General features: G+C 38.6%; 1 protein-coding gene across 2 annotated transcripts in view; it reads left to right on the top strand.

The window, feature by feature from the left end:
• The first annotated feature begins 2,068 nt into the window (after positions 1 to 2,068).
• The window catches only part of KIF5B (kinesin family member 5B), a 35,046-nt gene continuing 13,084 nt past the window's right edge, over positions 2,069 to 24,030 (top strand). Inside the window, exons 1-14 of one of the 2 annotated variants that reach the window (XM_065830228.2) lie at positions 2,069 to 2,451; positions 11,110 to 11,197; positions 12,836 to 12,909; positions 13,371 to 13,475; positions 13,888 to 13,936; positions 14,260 to 14,315; positions 14,423 to 14,510; positions 15,990 to 16,114; positions 17,680 to 17,784; positions 18,212 to 18,357; positions 19,832 to 19,980; positions 21,186 to 21,379; positions 22,182 to 22,250; positions 23,357 to 23,563. In XM_065830228.2, the coding sequence (XP_065686300.1) occupies positions 2,326 to 2,451; positions 11,110 to 11,197; positions 12,836 to 12,909; positions 13,371 to 13,475; positions 13,888 to 13,936; positions 14,260 to 14,315; positions 14,423 to 14,510; positions 15,990 to 16,114; positions 17,680 to 17,784; positions 18,212 to 18,357; positions 19,832 to 19,980; positions 21,186 to 21,379; positions 22,182 to 22,250; positions 23,357 to 23,563 (1,581 nt within the window). In that variant the 5' untranslated portion in view covers positions 2,069 to 2,325. The remainder of the gene's footprint in view (positions 2,452 to 11,109; positions 11,198 to 12,835; positions 12,910 to 13,370; positions 13,476 to 13,887; positions 13,937 to 14,259; positions 14,316 to 14,422; positions 14,511 to 15,989; positions 16,115 to 17,679; positions 17,785 to 18,211; positions 18,358 to 19,831; positions 19,981 to 21,185; positions 21,380 to 22,181; positions 22,251 to 23,356; positions 23,564 to 24,030) is intronic. The other variant, XM_065830227.2, reaches the window with a different exon arrangement.

The following is a 24,030-nucleotide window of genomic DNA, read 5'->3' as shown; positions in this document are numbered from 1 at the left end:
GAGGTTTCTTCTTTTACTGCAATGTTCTTTCATGGGGTACTGTATGTCAGCAAGTGTAGCTAATGATACATTTTCGCTGCTTAAGGACAGTGAGAACTCATAGTTTCTTAAATAGATGGGATAAAGCACATATCAGCAGCTGAAACATTTACTTGTGGGAGTAATAATCATGAAGTTGTTCATTTTGCAGCTAGCATTTCTTTTTCCTCATATATGAAAGCAAACTAACTGAAAAAATAGTAAATCATTTGCACACCTTTCATGAAAGAGATAACCTAAAAATCTGTGAGAATCCAAATCCAGCAGCTGCATAAGAACATCCCTTGCCATACACATGTGAATAAGCCCAGAAATAGTTGAGTTAGATGCACTAAAATATCTTGCTGACTGCAATATAAATTCATAATTTCTGAAATGGCAAACAACAAAAATAGGTTTTCTGATCCTTCAAGGGTAATAATGATGCTTAAAACATTTTATTGAAAACAAAACAGAATTGTAGACAGATGTCTATACATATCATATGCTAGATGTTGTGGAGCAGCACTGCACCTTCAAAAGACTGAGTATATACCTCGGCTTTCCCAGACAACTATTTCCACAAGTACTGATAGGTGAGGAAGTGTAATTGTTTCTGTCCTGGTTACAACAGCACAGTCCTGCAGAATTTTTAACCACAGCAGAAAAATAAACTTGTTACAACATGAACTCAATTTAGAAGGCTTAGCTTACCTCATGAGATAAACTAGGCACAAAAATATTCTTGTATTACTGTGTGAAAAGAAGCTGTAGGTGAAACTAGATTATGAGGTAAATCTTCTGTCATGTAGTTTTGAAGCAGCATTCACCTTGCACACCTATCCTAAGTGAAAATACACCACTGTAATCCCTAAACCAAGAAGGGTCTTGAAAATGGAGGATGCCTGATTTCAGATGGTCCCTGTTAAAATTCACAGTATTTTCTCTTCTTTAATGAAAATGAGAATATTTTAAGAGAAGGATATTGCTGTTCTAAGTCATTCTGGTCTACTAAAATTTACCAATTTAAGAGAAAGGCTCCTTTTTTTTTTTTCCATTAACTTCAAGGATATTTGAAAAATTTCCGGTACAAATCGTGATTTCTGTCAGGAAGCAGACTTAACCTAGCAAGCTGTGAGTTTGTACCTTGTCCCAGTTGTAAAGTTCATATCTGGATGTTAAGAGGTATAGTTGTAAACTCATAAGACACTTGAGAATCTCTGATCAGGACGGTTTACCTGACGTTTTTTGTACAAATGCAACTACTCCTACATTTATACAATCCTAAAATTACATTTGGCCCTTTGAAGGCAACCATGAGGCTGATGTGGCCACCGGTGAAAATGAGTTTGAAAACCCCTGGTCTAGACAGTTCATAAGTTTTGATTGACTAGAATTAGGGCCACCCATAATAAATAAACTTGCAATAAAGTAAACTAAATATACATATATGTATATATATATATATATATATCGGGGATTTCTGATTCAACCGTCTGCTTTAAGCCTTCACTTCGCACCCCGTCTTCAGGCGCACTTACAGAACTCAGTTATAACCAGATCTGCTCCAGGCCGGCAGCGCAGCCCGCTGAGGAGAACGATGCCGCTGCCGCCCCGCCCCGCGCAAAGCGGGGCTCGACCGCTCCCCACAAAGCCGACTAAGCACGGGTTCCATCCCTCCCGCAGCACCTCGCCCGAGGTTAACCCCCGCCGTGCTGCAGCAAACCCGCTCCCTGAGAAGGTGGAGCGCCTCCAACACCCTCCCCGCCGCACCTTCCTCCCACCTCTGAGGTGAAGCCCCGCCCCCCCAAGCCCCGCCCCTCCCACAGCTCCGCCCCCTCAACCGACGGCAGCCCTATGGGCGCCCAGGCCGCGGGCGGCAGCCGTCCCGCCAGCCCAGCAACGGCTTCGCGCCTGCGCTGTAAAGCGACGGTGGAGCCGGGCCGGGCCGCCCGTGCACCTCCACGCCTGCGCAGCAGGTTCCGGCTGAGGGGGCGGGGCTGGGCGCTGCAGAGGGTGACGTCACCCTCCCTGCGCTGCCGCTGGCACCGCCTCTGCCCGGCGAGGGGGGGCCAGGACTTGCCGGCTGCAGGCGCCGCCATGGCTGCCATATTGGGGAGGAAGTGAGAGCGGGAGGTGGCGGCGGCGGCCAGGAAGGAGCCCTTCCCTGTTCCCTTCTGCTCGGGCGGGCGCAGGCTTCTCGGCAGAGGCGGCAACGGCGGCTTGGGAGACCGCTGGAGCGGGCGGTGTCGAGGCAGCAGCGGGTGGCGGCGGAACTGAGCGCCCCGGAGGCGGCGGTGGCCTAAGATGGCGGACCCGGCGGAGTGTAACATCAAAGTGATGTGTCGCTTCAGGCCCCTCAACGAGTCCGAAGTGGCCCGTGGCGACAAGTACGTCGCCAAGTTTCAGGGCGAAGACACCGTCGTCATCGCGGTGAGGGGCCGCCCCGGACGGGAAGGGCGAGGGGAGCGCCGGGGGGAGGGGGTGTCGGCGGGGTCAGGTACCGCGGGGCTGGGCGCGGTGTGAGCGGGACGGCGGGGCCGGGCGGGCAGGGGCGCCTCGGGAAGGGGGGCGGCCTTTTTTTGGCGCGGGGAGGGGAAGGGGAGGAGGGGAGGCAGGGCTGTGGAGGGGCCGGCTGGTCCGGGTGCGGGTACGGCCGGGCAAAGATCAGGAGCCGGTGGGGCCAGAGGTCCCCGAGCAGTGGGCGCTGGGCTGGCGGGACACGTCGGTGGCGGCAGCTCAGGGAACCTGTGACAAAGGGCCGCGGGGCGCGCTCCGGTGTGTCCGCGGGAAATGCGCGGGTTACTGAGCGGAGAACGGCGGGCGAGCCCTGCAGCGTGTCCCGGCTGGGATGGGCCTGCCCTGGGACACCGTGATGGGTTTGACCGCTAAATACGTGCTTGGGAGCTACCTGCGAAGTAATTGTATGCAGAGAGTTTTCTTGGAGGAAGAAAATGCAGAACAACACTACAGGCTCCGGTTCATTGGTGGTTGTGATCTGTAAATCAGTCTGCGCCCGATAACTTTTTTTTTTTAAATCAGAATAAACATTCAATTTGACTTATTACATGTTTGTAAATGTATTTTAACTGAAGTCACCTTGCAAAATATGAGACATGTTATAAAGCAATCTGGATGTTATAAGGGAAAATAATAAAGTACAGTAGTTTATTGTCTGGTTGATATTGTACAAACACACTTTATTCCCAATGTTTGGGGGTTTTTTTGCTAACTTTTAATATGTGTTTTCATATAAATACTTTTCTCTCTACATGCAGTGCTTGTTCTGCATTGCTGAAAGTAACTTGGATGCCACTTTGGATGCCAGATTTTGTTTTTTATATTGTTTCTTCAGGCTACCAATAATACCTTTTTCACACAGAATCTGAAGGTGAAGGAGGCCAGTTAATAAAATATTTCTTTTTTTTAGTATGATTTACTAAATACCAGTGCTCTAGTCTATTAATATTCAACTGAACTTGTCAATAAAATATGGAATTTCATTAGTCTGGATCTGCAAGAATGATAGCATGCTTGTGAAATGAGGTAATTTGGGGTTATTTCAGCTGTTGAGTTGGTATCTTGGAGTACATCTGTTCTTCCTGTGGTTGTGCAGGTAAACTCCTCAGAGTAAGGAACCAAGCCTGGAAAATGGAAAATTTGACTAGAACAAATGATCTCACTTCCATCAAGGAATACTCATTCATTGTGACACTATAAATTCTGTTTAAAATCCACAATTAAGTTTAGGAACTGTGATGTTTTCTGACTTCTCAAAAATAATTTTTCCACATGATCTTTCAGTAGTTCTGGTCTAAAGAGAACAAAAGAACTTATATTGTTTAAATGCTCTTTCAGCATGCTTTAAAAATATCTAAAATGTAAATTGGTCTGGAATGGTGCTGTATCTGAGTAGAACAGTCTGATGGCATGTTCCTGAGGGAGCATGTACAGCTTTCTGCCCGGGGTTAGTATTCAGTGTTACAGCTGTAATTTTGTGTTTTCTGCATTGGTAAAAATCACAACAAAAAATCCTTTGGTGGTCCTAGGTCTAGGACGTGCTGTGCCTGACTTTGAGAAAAATGCCCCCCCCCAAATTATTAGACTGAGTAACAGTGACAGTATTCGAGTTCTGTTTCATAAAGTCTTAATCTTGTGATTTTGTTTTTATGATGGTGGATGTATGACAAAATTGGTATTCTCCAAGTTATGACTTGATTCTCTACAACTTTTGAAACAATTGCTTTAACTTACAGTTTATTTACGTATTTAACAAGCTGAGTTTTTACAAAGTTATGAACCTTCCAAGCTGAGGCTGCAACCAGCCACCTCTTGTTTGTGTTGCTGAATGCCCAAGGGAGGACAGGAACAGCAACAGTCTTTCTCATGAAACAGTTTCTAAAAACACTCCCCAGTAAGCAGTTTGGTTACCTTCAGCAGTTTGATATGTGTCTTTATTGCTACATGTTGTACTGGCTTCCTGTTGAACAATAATGGAGCCACTTTTTTATAGCTCCTTTCCCAGCTGTGTGAAGGACTTAAAAACCTGTGTGCACCTGGGTCTGTGCTGGAACAGCTTCTTTAATAATGCCTGGGAGTTGCCTGTGCTGGGACATGGGAGGTGAAAACTGGGAGCAGAGCTTATAACAGACCGCAGGTTTGACTCTGCTGCGGAGAAGGGTGGGGAGGGAAATTGGTGACTATCACCAAACCCTCCTCCTTCGCTGACTCCCCTGTCATCTCTGAGCTATCTATCCTCCCTTCTCTTCCTAGCTCGTGTAATTATTGGCACGGTTGTCTTTCTGGACAAGCCGGTCATTTGGATTTGTGTTAGGTAAAATACTTGTTTTAATTGTAGCTAATGCGTAACAGCAGTTTGAGGAGATGTACGGTATTGGTCTGTTTTGAAGAGTAAACTGTGGAAAAAGTATTGCCCTTCTGCAGGACAAAACTTTTTTGACTAGTAGAGAACTTTTAAATTATGAATTAAAGGGGTCTTCTTTCCTCTTTAATATTAAATATTTTGTTTGTAATGGCTCTTCCTGTTAATTAAATGTAAGGGTTTTGTTAAAACAGATAATAAGATGACTCGTTACAAGTATATGACTTCGCTAAATATCAGAAATGTACCTATGCATGAAAATTTGTAGCAATTTGCTCATCAATTTCAGACTTTTGAGTAAGATGAAACCAGGAGGAATAGCAGGTTTATATGATTATGTCCTTTGTGTTTTCAAATGCAAAACTACTTGCAACTGAGTAGCTTTATAGTTCTGCATAACATATCTATACTTCTTAGTTAAAAACATTTCTATGCCTAGTACTGCTCGTCTCACAACTGTCCAAAAGATAAGACAGGTTACTGAATACAGTGACATTGGGTGATTTCAGACTGAAGCCTAGACTGAAAACAGTTCTGTCAAATGACTGAAGTGGCAAGGTGTTATGGGCATTCACACAAATGGACAATATGCCTCTGTTGTCCGAACGTTTCTAGTAATGATCGCATTGTATTCCTTATTTCTGTGACTTTTAAGAAACAAATGTGGCTACCTGCCTGTATTTTCTTATTGGTTTAGAGTACTATTTTTTTTAATGTGTAAGGTGTAACCCCTGTGATCCTGAGAAAAGCTTGAGACAGTTTTTCATTATCTTTTAAACTAATCTTGGATAGTAAATGAGAACAAGGCTGGGTGTAAGTTATGTTAGAATCAGATTAATGAAGATCACTTGCTATTACTGCACCTTTTGGCAGCAGGTTATTCAAAAGGAAAACTTTATCCATGTGCGCTGCTGAACGAAAGGCTGTGCCAGACTGTATAAAAGCAAGAAACATGGTGCATTCTTAAAACAACCTTTTTAAAAATTATTTTGCCAGTGTGAAGGAAAGTACCATTTAATTAGAAACACACAAATAAAAATGCTTAATGTCTACAGTGCAACTTAAACATGAATCAGAAACTGCAGTTTGTGGCTGAAACACTAGTATTCTTTCGGTGTTACTCTTTGAAGTTTTTTTTTTTTTTTTAATTTGATTCCATTAAATGTTGAATAATATAGAAGTTTTTCAGATTATGCTGGTATGATGATTTAACAGAAAACAAATATCTAGCTTATAGTAATATGTAAAGGGAAAGCTGTCCTCCCTGGCTGCTGTATCCCTTCCTTAGAAACACCTCACTCATGTTTGGTGGTGGTTTCTCCATCCCTGGGAAACTGATGGAATGACTTGTCCTTGATGCCATCTCAAGGCATATCAGGGATAAGAGGGTCATTAGGGGCAGTCAGTATGGCTTCACCAAGGGGAAGTCGAGCTTGACCAAGCTCATTGACTTTTATGAGGACATAACAAGATGGATGGATGATGGCAGGGCGGTGGATGTGGTCTACCTTGACTTGAGTAAGGCATTTGACACAGTCCCCCACAGCATCCTTACAGCTAAACTGAGGGAGTGTGGTCTGGATGACCGGGTAGTGAGGTGGACTGCGAACTGGCTGAAGGGAAGAAGCCAGAGAATTGTGGTCGGTGGTGTGGAGTCCAGTTGGAGGCCTGTATCTAGTGGAGTGCCTCAGGGATCAGTACTGGGGCTAATATTATTCAATGTATTCATCAGCGATTTGGATGAGGGAATAGAGTGTACTATCAGCAAGTTTGCTGATGACACCAAGCTGGGAGGAGTGTGCTGCCATCCAGAGACCTGCACAGGCTAGAGAGTTGGGCGGGGAAAAATTTAATGAAATATAACAAGGGAAAGTGTAGAGTATTGCATCTGGGTAGGAACAACCACAGGTTGCAGTATAAGTTGGGGAATGACCTATTAGAGAGCAGTGCAGGGGAAAGGGACCTGGGGGTCCTGGTGGACAACAGGATGACCATGAGCCAGCACTGTGCCCTTGTGGCCAGGAAGGCCAGTGGCATCCTGGGGTGTATTAGAAGGGGGGCGGTTAGTAGTTCGAGGGAGGTTCTCCTTCCCCTCTACTCTATCCTGCTGAGATCACACCTGGAATATTGTGTCCAGTTCTGGACCCCTCAGTTCCAGAAGGACAGGGAACTGCTGGAGAGAGTCCAGCACAGGGCAACAAAGATGATTAAGGGAGTGGAGGAAAGGCTGGGGGAGCTGGGTCTCTTTAGCTTGGAGGAGACTGAATGGTGACCTCATTAATGTTTACAAATACGTAAAGGGTGAGTGTCACAAGGATGAAACCAGGCTCTTCTTGGTGACAACCAGTGATAGGACAAGGGGTAATGGGTTCAAACTGGAACACAAGAGATTCCACTGAAATTTGAGAAGAAACTTCTCAGTGAGGGTGACAGAGCACTGGAACAGGCTGCCCAGGGGGGTTGTGAAGTCTCCTACTCTTGAGACATTCAAAACCTGCCTGGATGCCTTCCTGTGTAACCTCATCTGGGTGTTCCTGCTCCAGCAGGGGGATTGGACTGGATGAGCTTTCGAGGTCCCTTCCAATCCCTAACATTTTGTGATTCTGTGATACTGTGATTCAGTTTACCACTAAATTGTGTTGGCAGATGTACTCTCTTGAGGGCTGAGGTCGCTGGCAGCGTTTTTGCTCTGGGACCACAACCCTTCAGTACAAACACCTATGGGAGCTGAGGTTTCCTGTACTTGATCACTGGTGGAACAAATGCTCGGCGAGGAGCGAATGCACATGTTGAATTCTCTGTTTGGAGAGAGGAAGTTCTCTGCTTGTTTGCTTGATATTTTGTGTTGCTTATAGGTGGTATGTGTCAATTTTTTCTTAGGATTTGAGTAGCATTTGCTGAAATTTTCTGCAGTATGTCAAGGCAGCATCGTGTCATGATACTGCTGCTTCCACGTGCAAACAGCATGTGGTCATGATGCTTGGACCTTTTGTGTTTTCAGTTCCATCATAATATCTGCTTGTTTACTACTTGAGGAAGAAAAGGCATCTGGTATAGAAAGAATATCTGACACTTTAATCTTTCTTGATTAATCTCTTAAAGGTAATGAGGAGGCTTTCTAGGGCAGGGTAATCTGTAATACTGTTTTAGCTTTGTTTACAGCAGAAAGTAGACTGTAAAGAGAAGTGATAAGACGTAACATTGCAGATGTCAAAGATGGGAAACCATACTGAGTGGGAGTAACTTGTATCCTCAGAAGATAATTATCATGCAACCTGCTTGGCTAAACCTACTTGGTTAGATATTGATTCAGTGGTGATGGAGCAGGGATGTACCTCTAAAGTGGGTTTTCATAGGTGTGATAAATGCATTGCAACCTGGGAGGGGAGTGAAGTATGTGATTGGATTTTTGAGTGCTTTGAAGTTGCATTGTGGTTTCATCTAGGAAATTTTAATACTGGAGACATGTAAATAAATATTCTGCTTTCCATGTGCAGGGGAGGGGAAAATGACAGATGGTGTCAACAGGGTACCCCTTGTGAAGATTCTTTTGTTCAGAATTATTAAATTTTGTATGTTGGTAGCAGTTGTTAACTTGAGGGGAGTTGGAATTTGTCATGTGCCTAGCAGCTTTCACTGTATAAATAAACAAGATCAATTAAAGGCATTACTGCCCAAGTGAAGTCCTTGTAACTTGGTTTTCTGTTCTTACTAATCTATGGCATCCATCATACATGCTATTCTGTAGACTAACATTTTGTAAAACAAAAGAAACTAATTTGTCTGTGTTCTTTTATGAAGGCATTTGAATGGCAATTAGAGAGTAGAGTCTAAAAGTATTCTTTGTCTACAGATTACTCTCAAATTAGTAAACATGACTTTCCTTTTACACAGATAATGAAGAAGAGTTCAATTCAGTCAACTTTTGCTTGGCAGAAGTTTTTTTTACACCCAAACCAAAATAACAGCAAATAGAAAACAAACAAACAAAACCAAACAAAACACACACAAAAAACCACTAAAAACCCCTAAAAATGGTTTTTAAAAATGTAGAAAAGGAAAGCTTTTTCAGAACCTGATCCAAATACTTGTGAATTGCAGGATGGTTGCAGACTAGTGCAAGTTGTTCAAGTTTGATTTTGGTGAAGTAAATAAATCTTTTATTTGGCATCAAAAATATTCTGTAGTAATATAGAATTGCACAATGTATTTGTATACATTCAAACACACATACTATGCAAAATAGCATTTGCATTTTAAGGTACTTTTCTCACACTGGTCGTGCTCTATTTGAAACAGCAAAGATCAGATATGTTGGGATCTGTGAGAACTAGTGAATATCATTACCAGTTGCTGCATAGACTGTCAGAAGACTGTAACTAGGAACTTCCCCAAATGCATCTAAAATCAATATATTTTCTGGAGCGATAGTTTGGAGGAGAGTTGAAATCTTACAGCTACAAACACGCAAATTGCTAATGCAGCACAGATTGTTTGCAGTGATGTTGGACACTGCCGCTTTTCTCGCTGTATTTTTCCAATGTGTAGTAGTAAATTTGATCCTCCAAAATGATATTATTTCAGTGAATGCACATATGCAGAAGAACTTGAGCATGAAACAGATCTGGTTAATGTTTTGTGATGTAGATGACTTGCAGTGTATAACGTAGCTAATTGATATTTGTGAAGTTGGAGGCTTTTTGAAACTACAACTGCTAGTGGGAAAGAAGACATATAGCTAGTGTTATCTTTGCTACAGCAACTTACCTTTTAATATAACATGTTCTCAGTCTTCATTTTCTTACCTCAGGGTTACTTGAACTTGTTAGTTATTTTACAGTGTATGTAATGGCTTCCATTCTACCTGTAGAATATATGAAATTGAGCTGCATTTGAAGCTAAAATGACTAATTGAGGAAGCGTGTGGTTTTCCCAGCTGTGAAACAAGTGTTCTGACAAACCGTGGCACCTTAGGGATAGTTTCTGTCTACTGAGTCTTGTGGTTTCTTCAGTGTATTTACACAGTGAATGCTGTAATTTTTTTTTTCTGAGAGGGAGCTCATCCACCCGAATAAGCCCTCTCAGCAGATAGATGTGTGTTGAATCTAAAAAGCTTTGTTTGGTGTCATACTAGATGGGAGGTCAGGCTGGGAGAGGGAATGTGGTGGGTGGGTGAAAAGTGGAAGCTACACTTGTTTTTTTTTGCCAGGGACACATCCTTCCAGAAGGATGATACTGAATTAAATGTAGGCAAAAAGGAGCACTTAACAGTGGCAGTGAGTATAGCAATGGGAACTGGCCCTGGTCCCTTGTAAACCTTGCCTGTCTGCTTGGCTACCTGCCGAATCAAGCTCTGAAAGTGGAAAAAAAAAAAAAATTAGAACTTCGTAAGATGAGCATAATAGTTCATAGCCTAATGGATTGTCAGCTGCTTGGAACTATGTCATGAAAGCCTCTTTAAAACAAAGCAAAATCCACCGTTCCTTTCAAAAAGATACATTGGAGCGGCTTCTTGTAGTGTCTTCCAAAATGAGACTTCAGTGAACAGTTCCCGTCCTCCCAAGCAGCCTTTTCCTTCTGCTTATGGAGCTTTTAATTATAAGGATATAATGTATGGGGAAATAGTTCATGTGCTGACTGTAGGTGATCCGAATGTTTCTTTTTGGTTTGAGGTTTTTAACAAATATTACCAAGGTGTATATTCTGTGTGATGTGGTATAAGCTGTTTTTAATAATTTGGGTTTACCAAAGCAAACCTGCTACCAGAGTACAAGAGAATAAGGGATTTTCAGATGTACAGACTAGGCATTGGTTTACCTTGTAAGTTGAGTAAATTGATGTTATGTGGCAGAGTAGTTTTGGAGAACTATTTAGATTGCACTTCAAAACCAAATAATATGTAATTCAAGGCCTTACTTGTAGGCAAGCAAGTGAAGATTTAGGCAACACTAAATAAACCAATTTCCTTGCGACAGTCTTCAAGTGCTAAAAAAAACCAAAAAACCGAAAAACAAAACAACAACAACAAAACAAAACAAAAACAAACAAAACAAACAAAACAACAACAACAACAACAAAAAAAAAAACAAAAAACAAAAAACCACCAGAAGATTGGGCTGAGGCAGTATAGGCTACTTCTAAACTATATGACCAAACACCTTCCACTATCTGTTTGTTTTAATGGCTCTTATATGTCTTTTTTTTTCCAGTCCAAGCCATATATATTTGACCGTGTATTCCAGTCAAACACATCGCAAGAACAAGTATACAATGATTGTGCTAAAAAGATTGTCAAAGGTAAGGCAACTTTGACCATAAGGAAATGTCTCGTATTTGTGTGGATTTCAGTGATGAAAACTGATGCTACTATTGCTCCCTTTTACCTTTTGCATCTTTAATAAGAGCCAACATGAAATGTAGCAGTATAAAATCATCCTGTAGTTGAGCTGATGAATAACGTCAATGCTTAACCTGCTGTTTCACTCACTTGCAACATTTGATAACACCTGTCATGTTTTGAGGTTTTTTGCAGTTCTCTGCAAAAGATTGTTTAAAACAATTTATCAGTATTTAATCAAGGTAACTCCTATGGCCAGGTTCAGGGTTGTTTTGTTTTGTTTTTCTCCTCAAATTTATTGGTGAAAACATTCTTCATGAGTTTCTTTGGAGGAAACTTGTGAAATCATGTGTATGCTATAGAACTTTTCTAAGCTTCTTTACTTAATACACAATTTAAGGAGGATTTTTTTTTTAACGTCATTTCTAGCTTTGTAATTAAAAGTTTAAGTGTGACTTATCACTGTGCACATCAGGGTGTACAATTTCTCCAACCTTGAGTTGTCAGAATTGGCTTAGTAACTTCAGGAAATCAGGTTTTATCACAAGGAAGGCTATACCACAGTAAGTTGTAGTAAGCCATTGTTAGTTTCCCGAGAATGAAATGGATTAATTTCTTTAGCAGATCAGTGATAATTGAAACAACTTTCAAAACAACTTTAAAAAAACCTTGTCAGAAACCCCTGAAGTAACAACTGTTATTGGCAAGAGAAGATTTGGTAAATGTAGGATTTTTTTGATCATTAGGAAAGTGAATTACTGTGAAAAATCCATGCTGCTTTAAGTATTTAACCCTTTAATAATTAAATAGTAATCAGGATAGATCAGAAGTTTGTTCCTTAAAAACCAGAGTTAACTAAGAATTATAGTGGTGCGCCCTTCCTCAGTCAATAAATCTGATTGCTGTTTCTCTGTGTGGTGTTTCTAGACTGTGCTACATTGTGTGGCAAGTGAGCTCTAGTGGTGGTACAAATGGATTATGGGTATGATGAGGTGGCACAGACTTTGCCATTTGGAGTATCTCATGCTTGTTTTTTGAAAATAAAAGTTTGCTTGCAGGATGTGATTGTGCAATAACTGACTTGTGAACAAACCGTCCCCTTACCCCTCAATCTAAAACTTTGGGTTGGTTCATTCATAATTTTAAACATAAGCTTATGGCCAAGGAGTAAGGTGCTTGAAATGTCATAGCCCATTCTCTTCACAACTGGACAATTAAACTTTCCTAAAGGAAGACTATATTATGGCATTCTTCTGTATGGTTTCTTCTTCTGAATTATAAGATGACTGTCTGTTCAGCCTGGCAGTTGTATCAGTTTCCTTTTTGTTCCTGACTCTGAAGTCTTGATTTTTCGGGTTGAAAGATCAGATACTTCTAATACAGTAAACATCTAAAACACAGTTGTTGATGATGTAACACATAAAAGGGGCGTGGAATAACACCTTCCTTCCCCTCAGCTCTAGCACAGCTCTAACACACAAGCATTGAATGATTTAACTTGCTGAACACTTCAGGAACTGCCTGCTTGCATTCTGTTTCATTTGACTTTCCTTTAGAAGAAGTAAATGAGCCCTAATGAAAATACTCTTTCCATTTAGATGTACTTGAGGGATACAATGGTACAATATTTGCTTATGGGCAAACATCATCCGGAAAGACACACACTATGGAAGTAAGAAATCTTAAAATAATTTTCCTTTTAATGTCACTGTTAACTCTTTTCATTATAGTAGTCTTTTATTTCTAGAAATAACATGCCTGCTTGTTTTCATCTTGCAATTTTAATTTTCTTTCTGTTGCAACAATTTGATACCCAAAATGTTTTTTTAGAACTTAGAATGGCAATTGTATTTTTTCAGCTCTCAGCAAGAGGATGAGAAACATAAAAGTAATGTTAATAGTACATTATTACTTGTACTTTGAGAGATTTCTGAGGCTGTTCTTTTCACTCCTTGCAAATTATGAACGTAAATAGATGGTCAAGATTTTCCTTTATAGATAAAATAAGCACATCATACCTGTCAGCATTTTAAAAGCAATTTGTCTGTTAACTGTTTGTTTTGCCTCAGGATACTGTTTGTGATGTTCAATTCAGTACGAATGTTTCAACTTATTATATCTTTTTCTAATAAGGGGAAGCTTCATGACCCGGATGGAATGGGTATTATTCCAAGAATAGTGCAAGATATTTTTAATTATATTTACTCAATGGATGAGAATCTTGAGTTTCATATTAAGGTAAACCTTTCTTCATTGTTACTTGTTTTATCTATATGAAAACTGGAAGTAGTCTGTGGTTAAATGGATGTTCTGTATCTGTTTCAAATACCTGTAACTTGGAAAATAGAAACGTGAGTTATTTCTGAAGTAACTCACTCTTCTTAAAGAAGAGTTACGTTAACACTTTAATCTTGTTTCCATTAAACATTGATGGTAGCTATCCTGATAACCTGTGGCAGCACTGATAGTGCTTGAAGCTTTTGATCAGAATAGTTTCTTCTTAAAGGTGTATTTTAGTTCAGCCTTAAGGACTTGAGCTAGGTGTGGTGCTATGTGGGAGGTCATAATAATCGTGCTGGATCTTTCTGATCAAAGGGCAAAGTATTTTTGGTTTATGATGCTGGTTTTTTGTTCCCCTTTTCACTTTTAGGTGTCATATTTTGAAATATACTTGGATAAAATAAGGGACCTTTTGGATGGTAAGGCTTTTATTTGTATTGAACATAGAAAATAAATTGTTCTAGACAGAGATATTTTAAGAAAAAGCTTATGGTGTAGGTATGCAGTATGCTAATAACCTATACGTGATAAGGGTACGTCAAAATGAGAAAGCATGGAGGTAATCTATGTAACTAAAGCTTCAGTAGTGGTTATTTTATGTATATTTTTATAAAGTGTTGCTGAGAAATAACATCTATGACTCTGTATGTTGGACAAAGCTCATTCATTTTGCAAAGAAATCATATGTACCTTAGCATTAGAAATCATATATACCTTAGCTTTAGAACTTTTTCTCTTCCAGTTTCAAAGACCAATCTTTCTGTTCATGAGGACAAAAATAGAGTTCCCTATGTAAAGGTGAGCATCAATCTCATTTGTTTTCTTGTCTTAATGTCTAGTGTACATCATCTGCTTCTGGGTTTTTGGTGCGGTGGTTTTTTACCTTTTAAAATTTATTTTTAAAGGGTTGCACAGAACGTTTTGTATGTAGTCCAGAAGAAGTTATGGATACTATAGATGAAGGAAAATCAAACCGACACGTAGCAGTTACAAGTAAGTGTTATTATTTTTGTTTCCTTCTAGTGCTTGATCAGTTTGTTTCTGGTATGCCATAAAAAGTAGGTAAGACAAAAGTAGTGAGCTAAATCATTCAGGTTTTTGAAAGGATCTAGCATAAACAGTTTCAGCATGTCTTTCAAAAACAAGTATTTTAATTCTTCTTAGATGCTGTTACTTACACTTGGATTTAAAGGAGAAAGTAAGAGATCAGTGAGGAGCTTGGAATCATAGGAGAAAAAGGTGTAGTTCTGCATTAGAAATAGTCCAAAATCCCAGTTTGTGAGATTTGTTTCAATTAACCTGTGAATCTGTAAGTGAGGCACTGTGGCTTGTCTCCAGTTTGGCCATTCTGTTGCATATTCTAAGAAGAGCTGGTAGAATATATATTCAGACATGCTACAGATTTAAGCAGAATTCCAGTGTCCCAAGCTTCTTGGCCTGTGGCGTGCAGCTGGTTTGCAAGGAGCCATGGCATAGGTTCCCAAATTCCCACAAGAAGCAGAATTAGGAAGTCACAGAGGGGTATAAAAAATATAAAAAGTCAAGGAAAGCTGAGGTGCATGCAAAATAATACTTCAGCTTTTTAGCAACTGAAGTGACTGTCTGTAATCTTTGAGAGCCCGTTTGAAAGGTGAGTTTCACAATCTTCCTGTGTCTAGTTCTTTATTCAGAAAAAGGAAGAATATATAATCATTGAGGAAACAAAAGATTTTTCTTCTTATTTTTCTTTAAGGATCAAAAATGAAAATATGATGTCCCTTTTAAGGAAGTACTCAGTCCTGCACTTCCACTTTGTTACTCCTAGGTGATAAGGTTCTAAAGTGGGGTCCAGACAGAGTAGTGGAGAAATAACAGAAATTTGATAGAAGGATACTATTCTATGTTGAGCTGATCTATGGCATCAATAAGGTGGTCCTTTTAGGCCTGTGAGGGATCTATGGTTAAAAGGAAGAAGCAGGCAGACATTCTCGTTCAGATTGCAGTCAGCTTTAATTTTGTTAAGGAATTAAAATAATTCTTTAAATTCAATAAGTCTTGTTTACTCTGCATTTTTCGCAGCAGAGGAGGCAGCAGGTATTTAGATCAGAAAGGTGTGAGAGGTTATGGCCGTCTAGGTTGAATTTGCACAAAAGGATAAAATATGATTCATTGTAAATCTACAAAAAAAAAAAAAGTTCTGATACCAGAATGTAAATGTGCTTGTAAATGTGCTTTATATTTTAACAGAGTAAACTAAATGTGTGACAGCTAGTTGACAGGCTAGCAATTCTTATCAGTGGGCTTATGTGGTATTAATAAAAGCCCAAGGGAGACTGTGTCTTTGTTACTCAATTAGACAATACTATTAGTTTTATTGTTGTTGAGAGACTACTCTGTACAGTTTCATTAGCTTTAGATTTGTTGCTTCACTGTGGGAAGATACTGTTTTGGTTGTACAAATATTTTTGACAATTTATATGTTTTGGATTATAGACATGAATGAACACAGCTCCCGAAGTCATAGTATTTTTCTTATTAATGTAAAACAAGAGAATACTCAAACAGAACAGAAACTAAGTGGAAAACTTTACCTTGTGGACTTGGCAGGTAGTGAAAAGGTAATTCTAAATTTATTATTCTGCTCTGAAGATCTCTGGCTATTCTTTACAATATTTTATGTTAATGTAATACTGATTGTTCAGTTGTCATCTTTGAAGTGTTTTAATTTTGACTTTGAAAAGTGGTTTCTGAATCCTAATCTGGGTTGGCTATTCGATGCTACCTCTTTGAGCTGATCTGCATTTCTGCAGTGAGGGTTTGTAAACATGGAATGGGGTGGGGAAATAGGCTGGAGTTCAGTCTCAGTATCTGTGAGAGCAAAAAAAAAAAGTGTACAGGTATGTTGGCTAGCCAGGTGCTGAAATAAATAGTTTTATGGATGTGGAATATCTGAATTTTCTTATCCAGTGGTACCAAGTTTCTGTATCTGAAATTCTGATTATCATTATTTAAAATGACAGCTTGCTTTCCTGTGTCAGTGGCTTAAAGCAGAGAAGGAAATATCTACCATTTTGCTTACTCTGTATCACTTCTTACAGACTGTGATTAGCCTTTTAAGAGCTGAATTTTTGATGTTGTTTTCATCTTTGCTTCTAGTTTTATCCCAGTCTTTGTCTCCAGCTTTTTTCAGTCATTTCTGCTTGCTGTTGTCTTTCCTCATGTCATTGTTCTATGGCCTTATTGTTGTCTATGATATTGTGTTTATTCTGAAATGTGTTTCTTAGTAATGGTTTTTTTTTTTCTTTTTTAATGCTTCCAGTTTCATTCTCATTGAAGTGAGAACAAAGTTAAAAGGGCTGGACTTTAGGTCTCTGTGGCTTTGTTCTTGTCACAGTTAATTTCAAATTTTGCTTTTGTGTTTCTCCCAGTCTTTTTGACATACATGAGGTTTTCTGATGCCTTGTCTTGGGTTGGTTTAAACACAGACAAAAAGAATTGCTTAGTTATGGTCGTGATCACAGGTTGGTGAAAAGAACAGTAAAGGAAGGGTTACAGAACTGTAAGTCAAATTCAGCTCTTGAGGCGGAAGAGCTGATGTAAATAGAATGGTGTCAGGGTAGATTTCCTTCACGTTTCTGCTGATATCTACTTAAGTTCCTAGAGCATTCGCATAGGTCAGATTCAGCCTCTAAAATTTGTTCTCCCAAATTTTGCTAAAATAGACTCTTTTTATATTTCCCAGGGGGCTGGTGGTGTCTGGTGTGGTTGGTTTGTCTGTTTGTTTGACCTCTGGACAAACTATTTGTAACACTTATTTCCTTCTGCTTTAAGGAATTAAAACTTTTTGACAAACGTCAAACAACTTTTGAAGTTGTTTATTTGATACATGTATAGTTAAAAACTTCTGTCTTCTATGAAAACGTGTACTTTGCAAGGAAGATGTTCACTTCAGTTTAAAAAAAATCAGAAATATCTTCAAACACTGAGTTCTGAACGAGAAGTTGATGGTGAATCAGGGAAAGATGGAGGAGGAGTTTGCTTATTCTAATCCACCTTGCTTACGAGTAGTTCACAAAGTCAGGGAGACTGACTTTAGAAGCAAAAAAATTACTCAAGTCTTACATTAAATGTAGAAGGTGTTTTTTTTAAGATATGTTTAGTAATTTACCGAAATATTGTATAGGTTAGTAAAACTGGAGCAGAAGGTGCTGTGCTGGATGAGGCCAAGAACATCAACAAGTCTTTGTCTGCTCTCGGAAACGTCATCTCAGCTTTGGCTGAAAGCAGTGTAAGTGTCCTCTTTTGTATTTTTATACTTCAAGGTTAAAGGTTTGCGTCTCTGAAGATATTACACAGAAATTCTTTCCTGATCTCAGGGATATGCATTAAGTCTTTTAAACTAATCCAATTGCACTTTGCAAATGACTGTTATTCTTGTACTCTGTTGATGCTGATGATTAATAAAGTTACATGTAATGTTGAGGCACCTAAGCATCATAGTAAAAATTTTCTTGTACTCTAAAAGTTACCAAACATCGAAGGAGAATTTTATGCCAACCCCTGTGTATTCAGTCTTATGATATATGAATTAAAGTAGAATTTAATGTCTTTCTAATTAAGTTATAGCTAGCAAAAGTATAGCTCTTGTTTCAACTAATTAAATAGTGTGTCTGAAAAAACCATGACTGACTGATTTTTAACCATTTTCTTGTTAGACTTATGTTCCATATCGTGATAGCAAAATGACCAGAATCCTTCAAGATTCGCTAGGGGGTAATTGCAGAACCACTATAGTTATTTGCTGTTCTCCATCTTCATACAATGAATCTGAAACTAAATCTACTCTTCTGTTTGGCCAAAGGTAAGCAAATGGCTTGATATTTTGTTCTTATTATGTTAATAAATAAATCCAGAATGATAAATAAGTTACTCTGTGAACATTCCTGAACCAAATCAATTAGAATGTTTACTTTCTTTCTGGCATTCTTCAGTGCATGCATAGCTAAGCGTTGAGATCTTTCTTATATAAAAAAATCTTTAAACTGGGCCAGATCCTGAAGACTCTGTATTTTCAGGAGGACAGCGTACAGTTTGGTTCAAAATGCAGTTTAATGTGTCGTCTTGGACAGGAATTAATACTCTTTTTAATTATTGTTATTTTTTTTTCTTTTTTCCTGAAGTGGAAGGAGAGAGGGAGGAGTTCTCACCCATTAAGTTGAATCCTTTATTTACCAGGGAGCCCGTCCCCTGCCACCCTTTCTTTGATAGCGTGCTGAATTATGTCTTCTGGTCCGTTTCCTTATCTAGCATTCCAGTTACATTTGAATTACTACTTCTAAATTCCTCTGTCATTTGTAATTGTATTTTTAAGTACCCATTTCAAATTTGGTATTTTGTTAGGTATCTGTTCTTTACCACGGTTATTAATGCTTCATCGTAATACTCCGGTTCCTGACTGCTGGATTTAATCACTTAGTTTGTTGGAGCACATGAGAAAAGCTGTCAGCTTTTTAGTTAGTTCATCTAGTCTTCTGTGTTAGGGTGCCTCTTTCACTTTAGTTCAACAAGTTATAGAAAGCAGACTAGATGGCCGCAAAAACTCTTAAAAATCTGGTGGAATATCCTTGCAGAAAGATGCTTAAAGGGGTAGTAATGTGGGAGGTGGAATTTCTAACTACCATTAGGCTTTTATCCCATTTTGGTCTTGCAGAGGCAGGTATTTGGTAGTAGGAGACTATACAGAAAAATTACTGAAGTGAGACATGGCACTAAAGTGAAAACTGTATGTTAACTTCGTGAAGATATATTGTTAGTGCTGTAGTTTCATCTCCAAAGTCTTTGGATGAGACTTGCTTGACTGAATGTAGGTAACCACATCTGAATTTTATAGCTTGTACACCTTGTTGGTTAATGGAGATCTAGTAACTGGATTTTTAGGTTGAAATGAGCTGTTTCTTGAATACGCTAGATCGTTTACACCTTAAAGGTGTTACGTTCTCCACTGGAGAAATGTTTGCTACATGTGGTGAATGCTGTCCTTTGTTCAGAGCTGTGCAATACTGTCCTGACTAGAATTCTTTCAGGTGAAAGTCTGCAATTGGAGTTTTCCAACTCAACCAGCTTGAGATTATTCAGCCTTCCCAAAGTTTATTGTATTGCGCCATCCATTCACAGTTGTACCAATGCAATGAAAAGAATAGTCAGTTGTCAGGGAGTGGAAATAATCTTTTGGAAGAGATGGGAATGTTTACGCTTTCACCAGTGATATGTAGAAATTTTATTTAATTCCTTTCTTTAAAAATGAAGTTTCAGAGCTTTTTGCTCTTTCTCTGTAGAGCAAAGACCATTAAGAACACGGTCTGTGTCAACGTGGAGCTCACTGCAGAACAGTGGAAGAAAAAGTATGAGAAGGAAAAGGAGAAAAACAAGACTCTGCGTAACACTATACAGTGGCTAGAAAATGAACTCAACAGATGGCGGAACGGTGAGAAGCAATTGTATTTTTGTTCTACAAACTTCAGGAGAGACAATAAGCACTGCATTGGTCTTTAGGATACAAAAAATAAAGAACACTATGCAAGACAGTAATAACAATATTAAAGCTAAGAGATTAAGTTGATGTTGGAACTTCATGCTTTTCACTTTATTGCAGCTGAAACAACTTCTACATCACATAATGGCAAAAACGTCTGAAAGTATATTGGTGTTAGGTTCTTCAACACTTGCTTTACTAGCAAAGCTAGAGTTACATCTAAAAATTTTATTTTGAGGGAGAAAAAATGATATTGTAAATGCGGAAACTGAGGGTAATGTTTTGTTTAGTTTTCTAATTCAAACTGATATCACAGGATCTTATCCTTGTTTAAAATTCAAACAAATTAATAGACCGGAAACTCCACCCAAAATGCCAAATCTATGACAGTGCAGAATGTGTGCACATTCTTTCTTCCTACATAATTGACTTCTTATCGATTGAAGTGTCTGACAAAACACAAGTTAAATATGAAGCCTTAAATTCAGGAGAACAGAGGTCATACTTACAGATCTGTGCTGGAGTTTGGCAGCTATAGAAGATGATTTATAGTCTTGTAGACAACTACACCATATCCTGATGTAAATCTGAGAAAAATGGGTTCACCTAAATAATCTCAGTAGGATGTAGAAAGAGTCCATACCTTCAAAGGTCTGAATGAGATGTTTTACAGTAAGATGCTAAGGAATTTAGTTTACCAGAGAAGTGTCTTGATTAGCATGTGGCATTTTTTCCGTGTGAAGTTAGTAAAGTCTTCTCATCAGAAAAGGCTTAATGAACATAAGAGGATAAAAGTATAACTGAAAAAATATTTTAAATTGGAAGCAAAGCAGTGTAAAATTAATATGGCTACCTAGGAAAACAAACTGCCAAGGGAAGAAGAAAGGACAAGTTTGGTGCTTTTCTAGAAGATACAGTTTGTGATTTTTGGAGCTTATAGCAGTAACTGAGTGAAATATAATGTTCTGTGGTGAGCAGGAAATAGTTTGGGTGATCTAGTGGTAATGGTTTTTCATCATGTAACTGTGTGAACTTAATTGCTTATAACTGTGGAGCAGTACTGTTAGTAAGGAGTACGTAACACTTCTCAAGGCTAACTTTGTGGAAGATACTTAATGTCTGACTGTACTAAAACAAAGTATATTCTTTTCTTTAAGGGGAGACTGTACCAGTTGATGAACAGTTTGATAAGGAGAAGGCCAACTTAGAAGCTTTTGCGGCAGACAAGGATATTACTGTTATTAATGATACACCAGCTACCACAATTGGAGTAACTGGCAACTTCACTGATGCTGAGAGAAGAAAATGTGAGGAAGAAATTGCCAAACTGTACAAACAACTGGATGACAAGGTGTGGCATTCTTACATTATGTAGGAAATATATCTTGAACTATATTATGTAATATTTAATTTGCCAGTCTCCATTTGTTAGTACAGCTTCGTTAAGTATTTGCTGGGAGTGCCTACTCTAATTCTGAAGCTGTGATTAAGAGAAATCAAAATTGCCATATCTGGTGCTGAGATATTTGTAATTGCTCTTCTTCTTTTGCTGAAACTACTAAAAATGTCCTGAAAACTAAAGTATCAGTACATAGGAAAAAAAAGGGATAAAAAATTTAAGTTAAGAAGCCAAAATTAATGAGAGTCTTGAATGATGTTTCTGCTTTCTGGGTGTAGAACATTCCCAGCTGGTTGTTTGGAATATTACTGCACCCGAAAAAGGAAAATCATGAGAAAACAGGAGAATGAGTAGTTTGAGGGCATCAGTTTTTTCCTGCCATGTTATGCATATTTTATTTGAATGTCATTTTAAATTGAAGCAGTAGTACTAAATTTGGAGAGGAACAAATCTTGTAATTCAATCTTAATTGTTTCTTACAAGTTAGAACAACTAGGAGAAGACTTCCAAAAGCACAGGTATAAGAGTTTTGTCTTCGAAGCATGGTATTTTATGTATACATGCCAGGTTAAGCAGCTAATGGATCAGTCAGTGAAATCAAAAGCATTATTTTTTTTTTTTACTTTTATTACTTTCAGTTGTGTAATTGTCTCAGAATGTCAACAAGTTAGATGTCGAACATCTGCTCTCTCTTAGTTTATCTTTTATGAGTAGTATTTGTCAGTTTATTAACACAGTCTTATTTCAACTACAGGATGAAGAAATTAATCAGCAGAGCCAACTAGTAGAAAAACTGAAAACACAGATGTTGGATCAGGAAGAGGTGAGTTTCACTCTTGCATCTTTATTCTCTTTGTCTTTCCTTTAAATAAATTGGAGATGTTCTGAATAGATCACAAGTTTATGACCCAGTAGTAGAATGACGACTTACTGCTGTACAGTAGCTCAGTTTTATTCCTTATCTAAATGTTGTGTGTATTCATTCTCGCCACTTACACTGTGCTAATGGTTACACTTAAGCCGGTTTACTTGAACCTTAAATATCCATGAAGAGAAACGGAATTGAAATATTTTATGCAAGACATCAGCAGTTGCATTCTCGATACAAAGTTAGCAGTTTGTCAAAGCTGAAGATACCTCCATTTACTGTAAGAAATCTGTTTTAAGGTTTACTTTGGTCAGTTGCTGTGCAGAGAGAGAAGGGGGAGGAGGGAAATGTATTGGCTCATAACGAAAAAGGAATCTCTTACTTCAGACCGTACCTGCTAGAATATTCAAAGTGTTTGTATGCGTGTTACCAATGATGTAACTTAATTACATGGTGAAAGTACCTATTAGTAATTGCTAATTTCATTTAGCCAAGGTATTAGAAAACATAATTCTATATAGGACAAATATTTAAAAAAAAAAAAAAATCTTTGTGTATGCAGTGAGAAGGAAATGGGTTGAGGACTCAGGAAACTGGAGCTACTGTTTAATCTTGTTTAATTAAACAGATCTTCCTTTTTAACAACTATTCACATTGTCTAGTAATTCTTCAGCAACTAACAGAGTTAAAATGCTGGAACTTTAGTCCCTAGACTGTTGACAACTTCAGACTTGCGACTAGTGTCCAGTGGCTTTTTTTTCAACTTGCAATATTCCATTTGTGTGTCCAGTTGTAGTCCTAATGTGTTTCAATTCATAATCATTTCCACTTTGAAAATACTTTAAAAGCTAAAGAACTACGAATATAGGTAAATTTAATTGTTTGTTGTACTCTTACTGTACCTGTCCTTGGCATCCCTATTGTGTGATGCTAGACACCAAAAATGTAGATATAAGATATTGTAGTGGCCAAAAGCACTAATAAGATTCAACTTTTACATGAAATTTTCTTGATGATTATTTGTTTTTGCAATTTAAAATAAATCTCTGTCAATGTTGCAGCTCTTAGCATCGACCAGACGGGACCAAGACAACCTGCAAGCAGAGCTGAATCGCCTTCAGGCTGAAAATGATGCCTCTAAAGAGGAAGTGAAAGAGGTGTTACAAGCCCTTGAAGAACTTGCTGTCAATTATGATCAGAAGTCTCAGGAAGTAGAAGATAAAGCAAAGGAATATGAACTGCTTAGTGATGAACTCAATCAAAAATCGGTACGAAATTTGGATAAGAAATTACTGACAGTCTTCAAAGTAACTTTTCTTGCCTTACCTGTATTTCTTGCTTGAAGTCATTTAAAGGGAGCCTAAAACTTCTCTAGTTTTTTCAAAGAATGATTTTCTAAAACCAGTAAGCTTCAGAAAAATGAGGAGTGGATACTGACCTTGATAGCCCTCATCCTTCTAGTACCCATGGCATTTTACTACCTGAAGAGTATTCAGAAAAATGTCAGAAGTTAACACTTCCATTACATGCTGATGATCTGATTCAGTTTTGTTTGTCTCTCTGGTGCAGTTGGGTTGATCCTCATTTAAGAATCTGCTCATTCCAATCTTGAAGTTGCAGTGAGAACATGACAGCTTTTCATGAAAGGAATGTCTATTTGCATGCTGTATTTATGGCATGTAAAATAATTTACCTTGATGCCTTCAAAAATATACAATTTATTTTACTTTCTGCA

The sequence above is a fragment of the Patagioenas fasciata genome, chromosome 2, assembly GCF_037038585.1.
Source record: "Patagioenas fasciata isolate bPatFas1 chromosome 2, bPatFas1.hap1, whole genome shotgun sequence".
In the NCBI taxonomy this organism is placed as follows: domain Eukaryota; kingdom Metazoa; phylum Chordata; class Aves; order Columbiformes; family Columbidae; genus Patagioenas; species Patagioenas fasciata.
Note: the sequence above shows the minus strand (reverse complement) of the source record. Positions and strands in the feature narration are given on the sequence as shown.